The sequence below is a fragment of the Epinephelus fuscoguttatus genome, linkage group LG13 (assembly GCF_011397635.1).
Source record: "Epinephelus fuscoguttatus linkage group LG13, E.fuscoguttatus.final_Chr_v1".
Taxonomy (NCBI): domain Eukaryota; kingdom Metazoa; phylum Chordata; class Actinopteri; order Perciformes; family Serranidae; genus Epinephelus; species Epinephelus fuscoguttatus.
In genome coordinates this window covers 2,108,598-2,129,041 of record NC_064764.1, presented here as the reverse complement: position 1 = coordinate 2,129,041, position 20,444 = coordinate 2,108,598, and the positions used below count along the sequence as shown (strand labels likewise).

Sequence of the window (20,444 nt, the reverse complement as noted above, 5' to 3'; positions counted from 1 at the left end):
ACAAACAGAATATAGTATACAGTCAGGGTGAAATAGGGTTATTGCAGAAGTTAAATTAAATTATTGCACATGTTGACAGTGTGTGAAGAAGTCTCAGGGCCACTCAGAGGGAGGAGTTGTACAGTTTGATGGCCACAGGCAGGAATGATTTCCTGTGGCGCTCAGTGGTACATTTAGGTGGTATGAGTCTCCCACTGAAAGTACTCTTGTGCCTGACCAGTACATGGTGGAGTGGGTGTGAGACATTGTCCAAGATAGTTCGTAGCTTAAACAGCATCCTCCTCTCTGACACCACCATCAGAGAGTCACATTCCGTTCCCACAATGTCACTGGCCTTGCTGATCAGTTTGTTGAGTGATGTGATGTGTCCGCCACCCTCAACCTGCTGCCCCAGCACACAACAGCATAGAGGATAGCACTGGCCACCACAGACTCATAGAAAATCCTGAGCATAGTCCGGCAGATGTTGAAGGACCTCAATCACCTCAGAAAATAGAGACGGCTCTGGCCCTTCCTGTAGAGAGCGTTAGTGTTCTTAGCCCAGTCCAGTTTATTGTCAATGTGTACCCCCAGGTACTTATAGGTACAATGTCCACACTGACCCCCTGGATGGAAACAGGGGTCACCGGTGTCTTGGTCCTTCTCAGATCCACAGCCAGTTCCTTTGTCTTTGCCACGTTGAGCTGCAGATGGTTCTGCTCACACCATGTGACAAAGTTATCCACAACAGCCCTGTACTCATCCTCATCACCCTTGGTGATACATCCAGCTATAGCAGAGTCATCAGAAAACTTCTGAAGATGGCAGGTCTCAGTGCAATAGCTGAAGTCCGTGGTGTAGAGGGTGAAGAGGAAGGGAGAGAAAGTACATAAGTACACATAGAGATAGAGAGATGCAGTGGCTTTAAGAAAATGTTCAGTATTATCATTGGCAGTTGACAAACATGGACTGTAGTACAAGCCTAAATCATTCTTTGAGACGGAGAATGACCCACAGGATGGGTAACTGTAACAGGTACAAGCCTGAAGAATAAGCAGCCAACTGAAAGTTAAGGTGATTCAGGTTTTGATTTAAAGGCCTCAAAGGGTCAAAGTGTCTGATATCAGCAGGGAGGTTATTTTAGAGGAAGTGGGCATGACAGGGTTGCCTTGCAGCCTGCTGATTTCTTTTAAACTTGGGGGACAGACAATAGCCCTGTATTTTGAGATCGGAGAGCATGGGATAGAATATAAGGTTTAAGAAGATCAGACAGGTATCGTACTGTACCCATTTTCAATTGAGTAAGTCATCAGAAACACATTAAAGTCTGATCTGACAGAGAACCAATGAAGAGAAGCTAAAATTGATGTAATATGGTAGAATTATCAGGTTTTGATTAGAATTCTAGCTGCAGCATTCAAAGCCATTTGAAGACTTTTTGTACCAGCATGCTGCAGGCCTGACAACAAAACACTACAATAATCAAGTCTCAATGAAACAAAGGTATATAGTATAGGGTCTCTGCATCAGCCAAAGACAGAGAAGACCTAATTTTAGTAATATGGTGTAGGTGAAAAAAGGCCATCTTGGTTATTACTTTTATATGCTGTTAAAAATGGAGGGTGGAATCGAACATAACGCATCAAATTTTGAGAAACCATATACTGTTCCAGAATTATGATCAAAACTGGTGTCTATACTGAGCAGGGCCAGTGACAAGCATCTCCATTTTTTCTCTTAGAATTTAGAAGCAGGAAATTCAAGAAATCCATTTTTTCAGCCTGATGCTCTAATAATTTGGGAATGATGGGGCAGCAGTGGCTCAGCCCATGGGGACTTGACTTGGGAACCGGGGGGTCACTGGCTCAAGTCCCCATCTGGACCAAAGATGGAGCGTAGCTGAAGAAGTGCCAGCTCACCTCCTGGGCACTGCCGAGGTGCCCTTGAGCAAGGCACAGAACTTCCAACTGTCATGACATCACACCCTTTAATGCATGTATAGGTCCTGTTTGTGCATGTGTGTATATCTTGGGCTTGTGTGTATATGACAACAGAGTGAAAAAATGGAATTTTCCCTCAGGGATTAAAAACGTAGTATATCTTCTTCTTTCTTTGATCATCTGCCTTTACAGGCACATACAGCCAGATACACATAAGTACTATCAGCATAGCAGTAGAAATTAAGAGGAAAGAGGTTCAAGAACAAAGATCTGAGGTACTTTGCATCAGAAAATATTGATGTAGTATTATTATGGGTAACATACTGTTCTTTCATATAGGAAAGACTTTAATCACCAGAGACACCATCATTCATCATCATGCACTCTGATCCAGTAATAGAAGCACTGAGGTGGAATCTGAATCCATAGAAAGCAGAACGTTATTTGCCACCTAAGCATGTGCAGTTACAGTGCACATGCTTAGGTTTTCAGACAGGCTCTGAAAACAGATCAGAATGGTTAAAAACATTACTGGTAAATATGTGTGACTAAAGTTGCTAAAACAAAACTGTTTCTAGTGTTTTGAAAAGAATGTTAAATTATATACTGGTCCATAAATATTTAAAGACCCTGGATCAAGGTGTGGTTTCTCAGGCAAAGGTTTATCACAGTAGTCTTAAGTGGCTAGTGGGGATAGGGCCAGTAGTAAGTGACACATTAACCATACTCAGTACGGTAGGTCACAGAGATGGCCAGAGATCTATAAAATGTTTAGCAGGTTTAGAAGCTAACACCAGCTGAGACAAAGATTCAAGATAGATAGTCAAAAGATTTGTGAGAACAGAGGTAAGATTCAGCACGAATATTGCACTACTGATTCTGAGGAACTAATTTTGTATGTAATCTCATCAATTTTTCTGTAGAAAAAAAATGTAAAGAATCCTGCTCCTACTTAAAGCCTACTCTACATCTCATCATTACCCTTTTTGGTTAAAGGACCGGAGACAATGAATTCATTGATTAACTCAACTTTCTGGCAAACTCAAATTCTGGCTTAACTGTTGCACACACAGAAAGGCGTACTCGTATGCAGCAGCAACACAGCTTTTTCTGCTTGCAATGGAAAGGAAGTCTGTCACCTATTTTTAGCATGAGTTCCCATGTTTTAAAAAGCCCTTTAAAAAAAACTTGCATCCAAGTGGCTGGAGGCAGGGACAGAGTAGGAGAGTGGGCAAAATACAATCATCTGATGCAGCCATCATGACAGGGGACCTGTCAACATGTCAAGGAATATCTACAACTAAATTATAATATATTACAATACATGTATAATTATATATTATAATACATTATTATAACATGTAATTAAATGTTATTAATAATTATTTCTAGGTTAAAATTGTAGGATGTAGCCGTATTTCTCCAGTTACTTTTACAGTCGATAAATTGTTGCAGGTTCTTTTACAGAAAAAAACTAAGACCTTAGGTACACTCACAATGGATTCTTTAATTTTTCAATATAAAAAAATTAACAATATTTTGGTTGAATTGCAATGGAATGAATATTTCTTTGTTGACACTTGGTTCTTTGTTGGAGGAAGGAAAGCATGTAAGGATTGTTTTCCCTGTAGGCCAATGAATAAAGTTTATTGGATAAAATTATTTTGATTCACATTAAAAACCTTAAATCTTCCTCCCACAGATATGAGCCAGATTGCCTCAAGGAGAATGTGACCACATTCTGTTGACCACGCTGTGTTACGTAACTCTATTTCCCGGCGCTGTATTCAGTTGCTGCTCCCCCACACCACATATACCCATACACCTTTCATCCCCTTTAAATTATCTGACCCATAACTGTCATAATATACTTGCACTTCCTTTGCTAAGTTTACATGATGCTTTTTTTGTCTCACTCTCTTTCAGTTAACAAAGCTTTGTTGGCATGGCAAATCATATGTTTTGCAACAGCAAAATTAAAATTTAAAACAAGGATTCAAGGGACATGTTGGTACATGAATGCAACGAAAATTGTACTCAGGTCCTGGTGAGGGAAACAAAGATAAAATAAACAGTAAAACACTAGAGTAGAGAAAAAATAAATAAAAACTAAAGCACTAAAAATAACATTGCAATAGATATAAATAAATAAAAACATAAATAAGTGTGTAGAGGTAGTGTGAAGATGTAGCACCGTAATTGCACATGCCCATTAAGTGCATAGTTGAAAGAAAGTAAATTTAAAACATAAAAAAAAAAAAAAAAAAAAAAGTAAACAAAATATAAAAAAAGGACCAGCAGCATTTAAAACCAGCAGCATTAGAAGTTCAAGAGTTTAAGAGTCTCACAGCTTCTGGAAAGAAGCTGTTTTTCAGCCAGGTGGTTCTTGCCTTTATGCTGCGCAGCCTTCTTCTTGAGGGGAGGGGGGCAAACAGTCCATTGGCAGGGTGGGTGGAGTCCTTCATGATGCAGAGGGCCTTCCTCCTGCACCTGGTGGCATAGATGTCTGACAGTGAATTCAATTAACTACAATGGAATATAATATATAATTAAATTATTAGTAAAAACAATTAACAATAATGTGTTAATACAAAATCATAGGCATACATTTTAAAGGAAAAAACTCACAAAGTGAAGGAGTAAATAACAAGGCAGAGTGTGATCTGTGATAAGATGAAGTGTTGTGTTGGTTGTCTCTTGGTCTGTCACATGTGCTGACATATTGTATTGCATTTATGGTATTTTCTCCAAGTAGATGTTGCATTTTAGTCTGGTCAGAGAGTGTTTCAAAATCTTAAAGTTGACATTTACTTTTTGTAAAGAACTTTGTTCTGATGTTTTCCTATGTGCTACACTGTAGCAGGAAATGTTGCTCTGTCCCCATCTGTCTCTGGGGACTCTGCCTGTCTTCTCCAGGCAGCCAGGTCTGCCTGTGTCTGCCAGTCTCTATGGCCAGGCTGTGATCGCTGAGTCTGTACATAGTCAGCAGTGTCTTTCTCAGTTTCTGAGTTTCAGATAATTTGCCACCATTGTGTACTGTCTGTTTAGTGCCAAATAGCATTTGCAGGGACGGTTTTTGCTATGGGCAATGTGGGCGACCGCCCAGGGCGCAATCAATGTGAGGGCGCACAAACGCCCTAAAAAATGTTTTTAAAAAACTCACCAGTTTCCTAGACTACAGCTCATTTCCACGTGAAGTTAGTGGAGTGGGCGCTGGGGCGCCCCTATTATCACGTTTCAACCAGCAGCAGAAAAGAAAGGCGAATCCTGACGGTTGTGGGTTGAACTGGGGTCACAGAAAGGAATACGGCGGAGGCTCATAGTGCTCTGCAGCGCAAGATAACGGTTTACCAGCGACAGAGAAGTCCGACTCCAGGTGTAGTAATTTCCTCTTTTGTTGGTGTCATGACTGCCCAGTAGTACCTGGACAACTGAGCCACAGGTATGTGGCGTGTCAAAGGAGAAATGAGCCGTTCACATTTCTCTCTTTGTGGCAGGTAACGGTCCACAAACCTCACCGCATTTTTATTTTATTTTGATCCCCCCTATGTTAATCACTTTGGATTAACATGGGGGGGTGGGGGTGGGGGAGCGAAGGATGGTTCACCCAGGGCGTAAAACTAGCCAGGACCGCCTCTGAGCATTTGGATTCTTGCAAATAGTTGATGCACTTTTCTTTTTCTTTAGCTATAATTTCTCTCTCTACTGAGTGGTGACATTTCATCTGATGCTTCATTCTTGAGATTTATTTCACCAGAACTGTTTTAGGCTAAACTTTTTTAACTTTTTTTTGTCACTGGAAAATTGAGATTGTGATTTATGCATTTATATTAAGTTGTACATAAAAAAGCTTATATAAATAAAGTTAAAATGTAAAGTTAGACTCTTTGGGACAAGAAGCTCCCCTAAGAAGAGGGTGAAAACCTCCAGTGACATCTTGCCTTAAAAATGTTTTTGGGTTGATTATCTAGTATATAATCATATGTGACTTTACAGAGGTCATATCTTCATGTAGTAGTAGTATGGTGTTGTAGTTTTATCAGCTTGCTAGTGTACCTGGATAGCAGCAGCCATTACCATTGCTTGTCATCTAAAATTAGCCAACATTTTTAACAAGCTTGTTGGAGGAAAACATCCTGAAATAAAATTAACCTGAAGAAAAGGCTAAATGGGGGCGTCGGTGGTTAGTGGTAGAGCAGGCACCCCATATACAACGCTGTTGCTGCAGAGGCCTAGGTTTGAGTCCAGCCTGTGGCCCTTTGCTGCATGTCTCTCCCTCTCTCTCTCCCCTCCCTTCACGCTTCACTGTCCTGTCCATTAAAGGCAAAAAATGCCCTAAAAAATATCTTTGAAAAGAAAAACAAAAGAAAAGGCTAAATGGCCTCCAAATAATCTATTAATGTGTCAGGGTTGGATTTTACTTTGTTTATTTAGTTAGACAGCTCGTTTTGTAGCTTGGGGGCTTCTTGCCCCGGGCAGGGTGCAGAGTGCCCCAAGTAATGGGGTAAGATGCCCTCTTATAAGATTTTAATTTTTGTGCCATAACAACAAAATTGGCTACCCTACCAATTTACAGTACTACTCCAAGCAGTGTGTTAGTTTATCACTATCCTGCACATGCTAAAATCATATCCAAATAGACTTTCTAAAAGAATGTAAATTAAATATTTATTTAATTTAATGTAAATTGACTTTGTTCTTAATAAGGGCATCTTTCCCCATCTTATCCTATCCACGTGAAGTGTCTTCAAGGGCTATGGAATACATTGTATTTACAGGGGTAAATTGATCATCTGTCATCATCATTATCATCATCATTATATATTCATATTTCAGTTCTTTTACTTTTTTATTTTATGTTAAGTTGAATTTTGATAAAAAGAGTACTCGACCAGTTTAGCGTTGCACTCCTATAGCCAGTTCGCAATGTCTTAATTTTTGACAATCCTTTATCTTTAAAGCTGTAATTAAGTATGAATATGTATCAGTTTCTTGATTATTTATATTCCCTTAGTCTGTAAGGTCCACCAAAAGAGTTTTTCCCTAAAAAATCAATCCAAGTTGTGAATACTGTCATGTGAAGTTCACTGGTAACTGTGTATGCTAATGCTGTTTACCAAACGGACCACAGTTCTCCCGAGATAATCAGATGGGACAGCCCCCAGAGTACAGCATGCGCTCCCACTTCAGAGGGCCAGAGGGCTCTGTCATGTATCTTTGCCGCCACCATACTGCAAACTTTGAGGGTCTTTCTCTCAAAAGTATGATATGGTGACAGTCATGTAATGTGACATATTGTGTACAGAAACAATACTGATATTATTAGAAAACTAAGAATATCCTCTTTCCAACAGTGCCTGGGTCCAGACCTGGATGGAGAGGAATGCCAGGTTAAAAAGGAGGATGCATTTTGGTTATTTTGCTAACAAGGGAGATGGCAACCCCCCTTAGTGCCCCCTCAAATCATCCACTGCCTGTAACACTGTTCCGTTAATATCAAAATTGATGCAGCTGATCCTGAGATATCATCTTTTATATTCCACACCCTACAGCTACCTTGTGGCTTTACAGACAGGATCTATTTAAGTCCTGGCTGAAAATTCTTTGCTGCGCAAGACACTGACATTGAGAAGTCTGGGCTCCAAAAGATACTTGAAAGTATCAGGAGTGTCCTCTGTCCATGGTCCTGAAGTCTGCTGCTGCAATGCAACAGTGTAAGCTTTTCACAAGTTCCCCCTGATGGTTTGCACACTGTACAAACCACTGTACTATCTGTATCTGGTTTGTACACAACAGTCTAATGTGGTCCATGTGGACAGTTTATTTTAGGTACACATTAAAACTTTAAATTCCAACCACCAAACAAAAAAACAAAAAAAAAAAAAAAAAAAAAAAAAAACAGAAAAGAAAAAGAAATCTTTTTTTCCTTCCCTCGACCTAATTTTTGTAGGAAATACTATAATACTTTACTACCTTAGGTCTTATTACACATCTCACATCATCTCACAGTTTGGATTCAAAACTACTGTGAATGCTGAGAGAATGTGTGGGGATATGAGGACACTGTTGAGTGTCAAAAAAATCATAGTGTATAAAACATCTACATTACATATTGAATTACATTAGCAGACTCATTTTAAAAAAAAAAACCTTGCTCAGAAAAAAAAAAAACTAAAAAAGTAATAATGACATTTGTATTGTCAGCACTTCTCACCAGAGCAGTTCAAGGATTAGTACATGACAGGCGAAAAGGGAAGTTGATATTAAAATGTTAAATAAGATTAACCCCTGCAAGCAGGCACAAACATGAAGCCTGCAGTGGGGCCCACGGACTGGGGTACCATCTTTACCTGCTGGATGTGACACTTTATACCTTAACAAAATGTTCTGCAGTCACCAAGTCCAGTATGACATGCTGAGCTGTTGACTTAATTAATGGGACACTTATTAAGCGTGAGGCACTGAGACTAACTTCATCTCAACATTTATCAGAGCAGGAATGGATCACTGTCCAACACAAGATATGCACGCAGAACTGTGTGGCCGGGATAGGGCCATCTATCTGTGTGTCACACACACATGTGCACGCACACACACACACACACACACACACACACACACACACACACACACACACACACACATATTGGCTTGACACACATGGTGATGTGATGGTTGCACTGAAGCAAAATTACAAAAATGTGAACATAATAATGTTTACATTGCTGTAAACAACACAACAGTGGACATTTAGTAAAAGCCCTGCATTCAAACTACCATTAAGGTAAATGTACAGAAATATTATAAGCAAAATGATGTTAAAGCATCAAAAATAAAAGCAGGCCTACCCACTCTTTATGCAGTAAAATGTCCTCTGTTACTGATTTCTAATTATATATGATATTTTGATACGTTACTGTAATAGTGATGCATCAGTGTGTAGAGAACATGTTAATGTTGTAGCCGCTGAAGGTGGAGCTAATTTTAACTACTTTTGATTCATGTGTTCCCATGCTAGGACTCGGACCCCTTAAGACAAATACAAGAGTTGTGAGATAATGAATGGTAGAAGAAAAAAATCTGTTACCAATTTGTAGTCCTTGTAAGTCTGTGAAGTTCAAAAGGGAAATTACTTTTGGTGAAACTGCTAATGACTCAGAAATCTGAACATGACATGGCCCCAAGTAGACATGGCTTTCTGTCAGCAGTCACAAGCCAGAGAGGTTGGAACTGTCAGTTTAATCTTAAACAATGTGTTCTACTTTATAATTTTAATGTAAAACTAACGTAAATGTAGTGGAGTAAAATTAGAATAATTATCAGTGAAATGTAATCCAGTAGAAGTATAAAGTAGCATACAATTTAAATATTCAGGTAAAATACAAATACTTCAAAACTTTATGTAAGTGCAGTCCTGAAGTATATAAACTACATTACATTTCCCCACTCTTTGTCACGCACATTCATTCACACACTGAGATCAGGAGACAAGAATACAGATACAACCCCAAAACCAGCTGATTACTAGACTGGCATAAGAAGTAAAAAAGCTGTGAAATAAAATTTTGCACAGTATGATTTGCCCGAGGGCCTGCTGTAAAAATCTTCTGTCTGTAATCCTGCTGTCAAATCAGATTTCTTCTGATCATGTAAAACATTTGGCCTCAGTTCCACTCTGATGACACCTTAGTGGTCTTACTGACAGCCAACTCCCACACCAACTTAGAAAACATAATCATTTATTTAAATTACTGACCAATGTTTATACTGGAATACAAAGACATAGAAACATTTTTGCAACACTGGATGGACAGATAATGGTAGGCTATGACTGATGTGCTTCACTAATTTCATTTCTTTTTGAATAAATACATACATAACTGCATACATATATATAGACTGTATATATATATATATATCATTGTGACACACACTTTCAAGCAAAAATAGCATCACGTCACACAGCAATGTCCTCTGTATAAAGGGGAGGTCAGCAAGGCCTTTTCAGTTCAGTTTCAATAGATCCCTCTCCAGGGCAATGAATAACCTCAACTCCACAAAATGCACAAAGAGAAAACGCTACAACACCTGCACTGCAAATATCGACTGTGAATCTATCACATGAAGGTTGCTAATCTGTAGCAGAGTCTCAAAACAATAGAGGTCAGTAATTCTTGAGATTATGAATAATTCTTTGAATTTATCAGATTTCAAAGAATTATTCATAATCTCAAGAATAATTCTTTGAATTCTCTTTATCAGAATAATTTTACTTGTTTCAAAGCTGAACAACATGTTTCAGAAGGGTCCCTGGACATGCCATAGTGGAGATATTTGCTTATTTTCTATAGAAAATTAGCAGAACATGTGAAATTATTATGGAAATAAGTGGTATGCTTATTATATGGATGATATAGTCTCACATACAGTATGAGAAAAGTTTTCAGACTGCATATGAGACTGGGCGCGTTTTAACACGGTGGCAGCTTCCTCTCGTCGGTCTGATCAACAGTGTTGATTACACTGAACTAAGCTTTATTTCTGTCATGGCAGTTTCTGGGATGGAGTGCTGCGATTATCCCATCTTAGTCCGGGAATAAAAGGAAACCGGAAAACGTGCTGTATTTGTTGTTGTTTCCGCCGTGCGCTTTGCCGCCGTCCAGTTTGACATAAATCTCGTCCCCTGAGTCCAGATGCAGGACGACGCTGTTGCTGGCATAGTCGTAGTTCTGGTCTGCGTCCTGTGCTATGGCGCTGGCTCGGACCTGCAAATGAAGAGAGACAGAGAGAGAGCTGTCACCCAGCTGCAGGACCGACCGAATAGCTACAAGCGCGCTCTCAAATCATAAAACCCCTGACATGTATGTTCACAGTTCTCCACAGTGCGCAAGCAGTCAACAAATTTATTCGCCAGACTGGGTAAAATCAGCACGTGCATACCACAGGTTTTGAAGATACAGAAAAGGAAAATTTACCTGTCCGTTTTTGCACAAGTCTGCCCACATGCTTGTCCCGTCTCCTCCGCGCATCAGCACATGATAGGTGAAGTAGTAAATCCCAGACACTTGACATGTGAATTTGCCGGTAATCGGGTCATAGTGGTTCCCCAGGTTAGTGACGACATCGTCGAACCTTAACACTTCGTATCCCTCATGTGGGTTTTTCAGACCCACATAAAACGCTATCTTTGCCCCGCCGACAGCAGAGCCGAGTTCTCCACCGATCTCGGTCCGCGCTGTGCTCACTATCCCCGGATGTCCCATCTTTCCAGAATCTCCTCTATCCCCCGGCGGCCCTCTCGGACCTGGTGGTCCCGGTTCTCCTGGCGGACCCCTCGGCCCGGGTTTCCCCGGCCGACCCGGCTCGCCTTTAGTCCCTTGAACAAAGGTCGGAGAAGGGATGGCGCTCAAGTCCTGCATGACCTCCAGAGCCGTGGCGCTTGGTTTGGGGTTGTATGGGTCACAGATCATCCGACAGGTGCCCATCATCTCGTAGTGCGCATCAGTCTTGGAAGTTTGGACCAGCAGCGGAATTGCGATGATGAGAGCCAAAACCATGACGATGCCAACCACAGCGGCGACGATTCTCTTCCTCTGGAGAGTCCGAGAAGCAAGCGCTAAAAAGTCCGTTTTGCTTTGGGACGTAATGGTGGAAGGTGGTGAGAGCTAAAAGCCACGGCAAAAAAAGAGTGGACCAAAACGGAGTTACTCAACCCCAGGACTAAGGACAGAGAGAGAGAGAGAGAGAGAGAGAGAGAGAGAGAGAGAGAGCAGGGGGGAGAAACAAACACGTTGTAACCCTAAAGCCCAGTTCACCCTGCAGCTGTTGGTGCGGTGACAGTGTCACTTGGCGTCACACGGCTGACAAGGGAAATTTTCGTTTTGGCATCGCTGGACGCGGCGGATCTCCGAGCAGAAAGAGGCTTCCAGCGCTTTTTGTTCGTCTGCAGCCAGGGAGAGGAGAGTCGAGAGCTGCTGACGTAACAAGTTCAGGGCAAAGCCTGTTGCAATTTGGATTAAGACTGCAACAATAATCACGCCATCTTTATGTATGAATTATAAATCCCTCTGCATTGCCTTAAGGGAATAGGATCAGGAAGCATTAGTGACACATTGGATTTCTTGCAGACTGTTAGACAGTTCCTCTTTTATCTCTTCTCCTTCATAGAAAAATCATCTTAATGCAGGTTATGTCTTTGAGAAGAGTCTGGACCAAATATGGAGCGTGGACTGGTGGCTGGAGAGGTGCCAGTTCACCTCCTGGGCACTGCTGAGGTGCCCTTGAGCAAGGCACCGAACTCCCAAACCACTCGGGGTGCCTGACCAAGGCAGCCCCCTCACTCTGACATCTCTCCACTTTGTGCATGTATAGGTCCTGTTTGTGCATGTGTGTGTCTTTTTGACCTGTGTGTTAATGACAAAAGAGTGAAAAAATTAAATTTCCCCTTAGCGGGATTAATAAGTATATAAAATAAAAATTAAAAAATAAAATAAAATAAATAAGCTACAACATATGATTATTTTATGTTGATGTTTATTTAATTTATATGTGAACTAAAAATATTAAATTAGAGAAGCTTGACCTGTGCAACTTTAATGGTCTCCTTTATGCACTGTGGATATATAAAACCTCATTCAACTCTGCTCATTGAATTTTGTGTTCTCAAATTTTGACACAATGTACCTTTATTTGTCTACTACAATTAGAAATGTTTCCAAATTCTCCAGCTATATTACAAAATCCATTATTTAATGTCAAGTACAAGGAGTTTAATTGTAACAACCTGCCCCACTATCAGGGTAAGTAAGTTCTAACACAACCTGGGGTCAGTAGTAACAGTAACAGTGAAGAACTAAAAATTACACAAAAATACACTGAAAAAAACCTTGATTTATACATTAATAACCAGTTCCTACCAAAGTCTAACTTGCTAACCTGTACCTGTCAGATGCTTAGTACCTCCTGAGGTACGAGTCCAAAATGCAAGTCTGCTGCCTCAGGTAAGTAACCAGCGGAGACATCCTGTTATTACCCATTTAAGACTTTTTGACTGCTGTGATCGTTCACATAGGGCAGTTATATTTATCCTCCTTCTCTGAGGTTTTGTGTTTTTTTGTAATACCTGCTCAACAGGGCCGGCCCAAGCCTCCGTGGGGCCCTCATCAAAATTTGATTTTGGGGCCCTCTATTACTGCCAATAATACTGATTATTGATCATTCACACACCTACTATAACTTATTTCATGATCTACTCTGTCATTACGGATACACTTGTAAAACTAGATGTGAGAACTTTTTGTTGTTGTTAGATTGTAATCCACAGTGATGAAGGCCATGGAAGCAGATAACAGATTTGCAAACTTGCAGAAAACTCTTTCAATTAATATTTGGCAAGGTCAACAACTCCCCCACTGGCCACACAGAGAATCAATACATACAACCTCAAAGAGCAGCCCGGCATGTTTTACCCATTTATGTTTTTTAATCTGAAATGGTAGCAAATTCAGCTACAAGAGCAGCCAGAGATTGTTTTACTCTTAATATTCAAAGTGATATAGTACTAAGCTGGATAGCGAATGTCATCTAGGCCAACTAAAAGTAACAAAATAAACCAATCATTTACTGTAAACACAATCTGCTTTATTATTTTTTGTTTTAAATAAACTGCAACACAGAGGGGACAGTGAGCACAGTGGATGGAGCAAAGGATGGAGATGGACCTAAGATGAAAAACAACAACAAAAGCTAGTCATGTTAGATGTCATATTACACTTGAAAATTATGCTGCTTATTTTCTAAATAAAATAGTACAGCTAGAACTTGTAATAAGAAAACAATCTGCCAGTGGAACAACTGAAAATTGCTTGAGAAGTTTTGAAATCATATGCATTTGTATAAAAACATGTCCCTTTTCATATGATTATGTCTTATATTAAAAATGATTCATCTCAGAATGTCCTGCAATACACTGAGCAATTACAAAGGCTGTTTTGTTGTTAACTTACCAGGTAGAGCTGAGGTTGCAGCAGACACAGAGGGGACAGTGGGCACAGTGGATGGAGAAGAGGATGGAGATGGACCTAAGATGAAAAACAATGACAATAACAAAAGCTAGTCATGTTAGATGTCATATTACACTTGAAAAGTATGCTGCTTAATTTCTAAATAGATAAGCAGTAAAATATAGGGAAATTACATGTATTTTTTTTGGACAAAATTATTCATCTCAGAATGTTCTGCAGTACACTGAGCAATTACAAAGGCTGTTTTGTTGTTAACCCTATGGGCCCGAACTACGCATAGTGCATCCAAATTGACACCTGTTCTTCTCTATGGATTTTGCAACGCACATCACGTGAAACAGCGGAACCGTAGCTTTCTGACAAGCCCAAGCACTTGTCGGTAGTCCAATGGTTTCTCAGCGAAAAAAAATGATAAATTTACAGTAAAATTATGTATAACAGAGCTTTCATACAGCTTTGCACACACATTACTCTTGGATAAATTACTCACAAATGCAGGGTCGCACAGAAATGCCACGCATATCACATGAAAGTGCAGGACCATTGCTTTCCAGTGATACCACACACATCACTGTGCTGTCATCCCATCATGCTATAAATACAGATCAATTGTCTACAAAATAAAAACTGAAAAATTTCTTTACAATCCATTATACAGATCCTATTATCAGTCACTTCATATAGTGAGGAATATCGTATCTTAGCATGTCTTAGGCTTGCGTGTGTTTCTCCCTGTCTATCCACATTTGTAGTCCAGCTTTCAAGATGCAAATATCTCCATGTTGTCCAGTTGACACTCCATCAAACTTTGTATGGCAAGACCCAGCGCACTTAACCTTTGCGCACCCAGACAACTGTAGCCTAATTATGCATGCGTGACAGGGCAGTAGTCACCATATACATTGAGGGGGACACGTGTGTCCCCCAATGCCCAAAATGTCCCCCCAGTATATAACTGAAACTAAAAAACAACAACAAAAAAACTGCAAAGTGACAAATATTATCTTGGAGGAGATCATTGCACTTGGTTGACTATTTTTCTATTATCTTAGATGTAAATATTGCATGTTTCTTTCAAATAAAACATATTTTTGACTTGTGAATGAGTCAATGGAATTTTTTGCAACAATGAAAAAATACTGGCAATCATGTCCTCCTGGCACAAACCGCATGTTTTGGAAAACTGTGAAGTGACAGAATGCCCCACCATCATGGTTCTTATATTGCCAGATTCCAGAGTCTCCCCTCTTCATATATGGCAGAATATGTCTACTTCCAACTTGCTATGGTGAGATACATGTAAAAATGTAAGAATTTAGTAACACAGACATGTTTTTTTCATTGATATAAAAAGTAATATAAAATGCAGGCACTTGGACATGGGATGATGGCAAATGTGGTTCGCCCAGATTGTCCTGGAAAAAAAACAAGATATAGCATGTGTATGTAGCCTTTATAATGACTGTGATATGAGCTTAAAAGTAAAGGCAGTAAAAATACCCCAGAAAAGGCCTAGGGCCCATACTTACCAGGTAGAGCTGAGGTTGCAGCAGACACAGAGGAGACAGTGGGCACAGTGGATGGAGAAGAGGATGGAGATTGACCTAAGATGAAAAACAACGACAACAACAAAAGCTAGCCATGTTAGATGTCATATTACACTTGAAGATTATGCTGCTTATTTTCTAAATAAATAGGCAGTAAAATTTAGGGAAATCAAATACATATTTTTGGACAAAATTATTCATCTCAGAATGTTCTGCAGTACACTGAGCAATTACAAAGGCTGTTTTGTTGTTAACTTACCAGGTAGAGCTGAGGTTGCAGCAGACACAGAGGGGACAGTGGGCACAGTGGATGGAGCAGAGGATGGAGATGGACCTAAGATGAAAAACATGTCCCTTGTCATATGATTATATCTTATATTAGTATATCTTAACCCTTTAAAACCGGCGGGAGCACCCGCGATCCCATTTGCATATTGATTTTTAAATGCCGGTAGAATTGCAACCAAATAAGATAGAGCAATAATTCTTTTTGCATTTAAAACCGGAGGAGTTACTCTAACTTACCATGCATTCATCATGTCCCAGAGTGCTGTTTCCTTGCACTGATAGGTTTGTAGAACAACAGAAAAAGTGTTAAGAACAAAAACATTATAATCCTGATCGCGGGGATTTACAGCACTTCCTATATTGGACTAAACGTCATCACGTTGTGAGCATGAACTGTCACGTTATTTTCTTGCGTGTCTTTCTCACGACACTACCCACAGCAACAAGGAGTGACGTCATTTCCCGGGAAATTCCTCTCTTTCTTCCGCAGTAAATATTTCTCTCAGCTTGCAGTCACACACTCGCTCTCATTTTGTATTTTACTCTTTCACAACTACACACACACAGATACTCACCACACACACACACACACGCACGCACGCACGCACACACACACACACACACACACACACACACACACTTGCACACATATATTTATGGAACCGCAACAACCCGGACGCGCGAAACGGCTTTTCTCCCGGCACAAAGCTTTCGAGCTAATTACAGCGTCGGATGAAGATTCAGTCCACTCATCACTCATCGTCCGGATTCTGCCGACAGTGAGGATGACGCCGACCTCATCCAAGGGAGAGATCCTTCCTATGACATGTATGTATATATTCATGAAATGTTGCTTGTTTTTGAAATAAAGTAAAAAAAATATATATATGTAACGCAACTGAAAGCATTTTGCACTAAATACGCACCATTATTGTATTACTCTCATGTTGAACACATCTAACACACTGTGTAACATCTGCATGCAGAGTTGACAATGATGAGGAGGAGGAAGTGGGGGGGTCTCCTCGGCCTGCACCCCAGAGGGAGGCAGAGGGGAGGAAGGAGTCGGTCTCCAGCAAACAGAGGCTCCAGGTCAGAGACACTCCCTGGTGATGCAGCTGGCTGGAGAACCGAAAAGGAGCCTGACATCTTGCCACATCCCCTACCACATTTTCTGCCCAAAAGGAGGCCAGGTGTGCAGCCACCTCTATCACAGTATGTGGACAGTCCCTCTCTATCTGAGCTGTTCAGGATGTACTTTCACCGGGCTGCCATCAAAACACTGTGTGCCAACACCAATAAAAATGCAGCAAAAATATTGCTCATCGTGGACAGGAACTGTCACAAGACCTATCACAGCTCCCCTGGTGCTATTGAAAAGTAATGTTTGACTTTGAACTTGGAATTTTGGTTGTTCTATTGTAAATAGTGTATTTTGATGTACATGTTGTATTTTTGCTAATTGTGCACAATGTTCATTTGACTTTTGTTTTTGTCACATTTTATAAAAATGAGTGTATCTCAAAAATTAAGTTATGAAAACACTCAAAATAAATTTTCTGTGGTTTGAAAGGATTTTGTGCAACTTTTTTACATTTACAATTTTGAGGGATACGGCCATATTTCTGTATTTAGAAAAAATATGTGTAAAAACAAAAACGATTTTCAATTTTTTTAGTGGTTTATTGCACTTTTTAGCAATTTCTTTCATTATGGACATATGTCCACACATATTATTAAAATTTGGGATTTAAGGGTTGTATTTATGTATAGCATATTAAAATACTCCAAAAAAGGGCCCTACAGCAGGTAAAATTGTAAAGATATGCTCTGGCGGACTTGTTCTATGGTAGGTCATAAAGGGTTAATGAGATAATTTGACTAGAAATTAAATGTATATGGTGACAGTTTTTCCCTCACCTGATTCATTAGCCTTGGCTGAGCCTGAGGAGGTGGACTGCCCCTGGGCTGAGCCAATGCCTCCTCCAAAATACTTTTAACAGTGCTCCTGGGGAAGTTTCATATAAGTTTTTTCATACTTTATTGCAATGTTTCTTTCATCTTCTTCATAAGCATAAACAATATTTCCGATTTCATTGCATTTTTATACACTTTCTTCGGTCATATACCTCCGTAAATTATTTATATTCAAAGAAATACAACAAGGTTAAATAAAATCCAACAAAAACAAAACAAAACAAAAAAAAGTAAAACAAACAAACAAACAAAAAAAACGGGAAAAAGAAAAAAAAAACAGAAACCAAACAAAGAAAATCAAACGAACAAAAAAACAAAGAACAAATGAGGTGGGGGTGGGGGGACTGCTCATTTCATGTCTTTAATTTGGTTAAAAATTTCCGTTGTTTTGGTAAACCTACCTAAACAAAATAACTTGTTCCATTTGTATATGTGATCCCTGTTTGTAAAAGTTAATCTTTCCATATCCAAAATTTGTTCTGTTGCTAATACCCATGCTTTTAATTTTGGTTTATTTGAAGTTTCCATGTATTTGTCACCTGCTTCATGGCCGATACTCTCAATATGTTGAAAAAATAAATATCTTTTGATTTTATCTTTCCTCCTAAATGGAGACCTAACCAATTTTCAGTTTTCAAAAAATTTTTTGGACTTCTTCCCAATATGTTGTCGATACGGGGCATGTAAAGAAGGAGTGTATATAATTTACCTCCTGTTCCCCACATCCCCTCCAACATCCAATCTCTACTCCAGGATAACACTTCCTAAGTTTGTCGGGCGTAATAAAATATCTCATGCTCACTTTCCATGCGAACTCCCTCCAGTGATTGTGATGTTTTAAAATTTTCATCTAATGAATTTTTCCAAACTTCTACTGCTATTTCAACTTTTAATTCTTTTTCCCATTTCTCTTTTACTTTATTTTCCACCCTATTAAACTTCTGCAGTAAATTTTTGAAGGATTTCCCTTATTTTTGTTCCTGTTTTAAGTCATATATTGAATCAGATTTTTTGATGTATCTTCTTCTAGATGTTTCCTAATATAGCTTCTCACCTGCAAATATTTGAAAAAATGCTTTGGGTCTAATTCGTATTTGGTTGAAATCTCTTCATATGAGTTTATTGTGTAGTTTGTGATTAACTAAGAAAAAATTACCAAACCCTTTCTAGCCCAACAGTCCAGAATTTTATCCAATTTATTTGGAATAAAATCTGGGTCATCTGCCATTTCTCTGTGTAATATACCTTCATTATCTATTTTTAAAGTTTTGCAAATCCGTTTCCAGTTTGCTAGTGTATTTTTAATGCAGTAGCTCTGCCCTGTGTATTTTTTCCATATTGTTTTCCCTATAAATGGTAATGTCCCAATTGATACTGTTGCTATTTCTCTTTCTATATTAATCCATTTGGTTTCTGTTTCCCTTTTCGTCCACTTCATTATTGTAAGGATTTGTGTAGTAAAAAAATAAATCTGTAAATTTGGAACTCCTAGCCCACCTTCTTCTTTTTGTTGAAATAAAGTTTTAAGCTTAATTCTCTGTTTTTTTATTATTCCAAATAAAGGTTGAAATCATTTTATTGCAATTTTTAAAATGCATCCCTGGTATCACTATTGGTAGCATTTGAAAAAGAAATAAAAATTGTGGTTGAACCATCATTTTTATTGTTTCTACTCTGTTAAGAATTCCATCTGGTATTAATCCCCATCGACTCAAGTCCTGCCTTATCTTAGTTACCAAAGCACAGCAATTATTTTCATACAAATCCTCCAAATTCTCGCTAATATTAATGCCCAAGTATTTTATTTTCTTTGTATCCCATTTAAAATTATAACATTCTTTCAATGCTTGACTGGATTGTTTTCCTATGATTAATGATTCACATTTGTTCTTGTTTAATTTATATCCAGAAACCTCACTATATTCGTCAATTATTCTCATTAATTTTTTAAAGATATTTTTAAGGGCATTTTTAGTCTTTATTTGATAGGACAGTCAAGTGTGAAAGGGGGAGAGAGAGAGAGAGAGAGAGAGAGAGAGAGAGAGAGAGAGAGCACGCAACATGATGCAGCAGAGGGCCACAGGCTGGAGTCGAACCCGGGCTGCTCTACCACTAAGCCACCGACACCCCAATTATTCTCATTAATTTATGTACTGATTCCTCTGGACATGTAAGATAGACTATTATATCATCTGCATTGAGCGCTAATTTATGAATTTCTCTTCCTAACTGTAACCCTTTAATCTGAGTCTTCTGTCTCACTGCTTTTGCTAATGTTTTTATATACATGGCAAATAAAAGTGGAGAGAGAGGGTCTCCCTGCCTAGTTCCTCTCTGTATTGTGATTCTTCTTGAGAAAGTGCCATTTGTTTTTACTCTAGAGGTTGGATTGTTATAAATTGCTTGTAACCATATACAAATTTTGTTTTCTACCCCAAAGATGTTAAGCATCTCAAACATAAAGGGTCAGCTCACTAAATCAAATGCCTTCTGTGCATCTAATGTCAATAACACAAGATCTATATTTTTATTCTGAGCATAATCAATTAGATTTATTGTTCACCTAATATTGTCTGCCAAAAGTCTTCCTGGAATGAAACCACATTGATCTGCATCAATAATATCTGTAATTATAGCTGCTGCGCAGCAATGGTCGGAGCCAGGCCATTTTAGGCAAAATTAGGCAATTC

At 39.1% G+C, this 20,444-nt stretch overlaps 1 protein-coding gene across 1 annotated transcript; it reads right to left on the bottom strand.

Moving 5' to 3' along the window:
- Positions 1–9,769: 9,769 nt before the first annotated feature.
- Positions 9,770–11,905, bottom strand: LOC125900111 (complement C1q-like protein 2). The gene is made up of 2 exons (XM_049594899.1): positions 10,895–11,905; positions 9,770–10,684 (listed from the first exon to the last, which is right to left on the bottom strand). The coding sequence occupies exons 1-2, from the start codon at positions 11,474–11,476 to the stop codon at positions 10,505–10,507; spliced, it is 762 nt and encodes a 253-aa protein (XP_049450856.1). The 5' UTR covers positions 11,477–11,905; the 3' UTR covers positions 9,770–10,504.
- Between the last annotated feature and the right edge of the window lie 8,539 nt (positions 11,906–20,444).

What these genes read in the sequence shown, in the direction of transcription:
- LOC125900111 (XM_049594899.1), bottom strand. Translation starts at nt 11,476, where the DNA reads ATGGTTTTGGCTCTCATCATCGCAATTCCGCTGCTGGTCCAAACTTCC. An exon ending in ACTTGTGCAAAAACGGACAG is followed by an intron (nt 10,685 to 10,894) that starts GTAAATTTTCCT and finishes CTTCATTTGCAG; the next exon opens with GTCCGAGCCAGCGCCATAGC.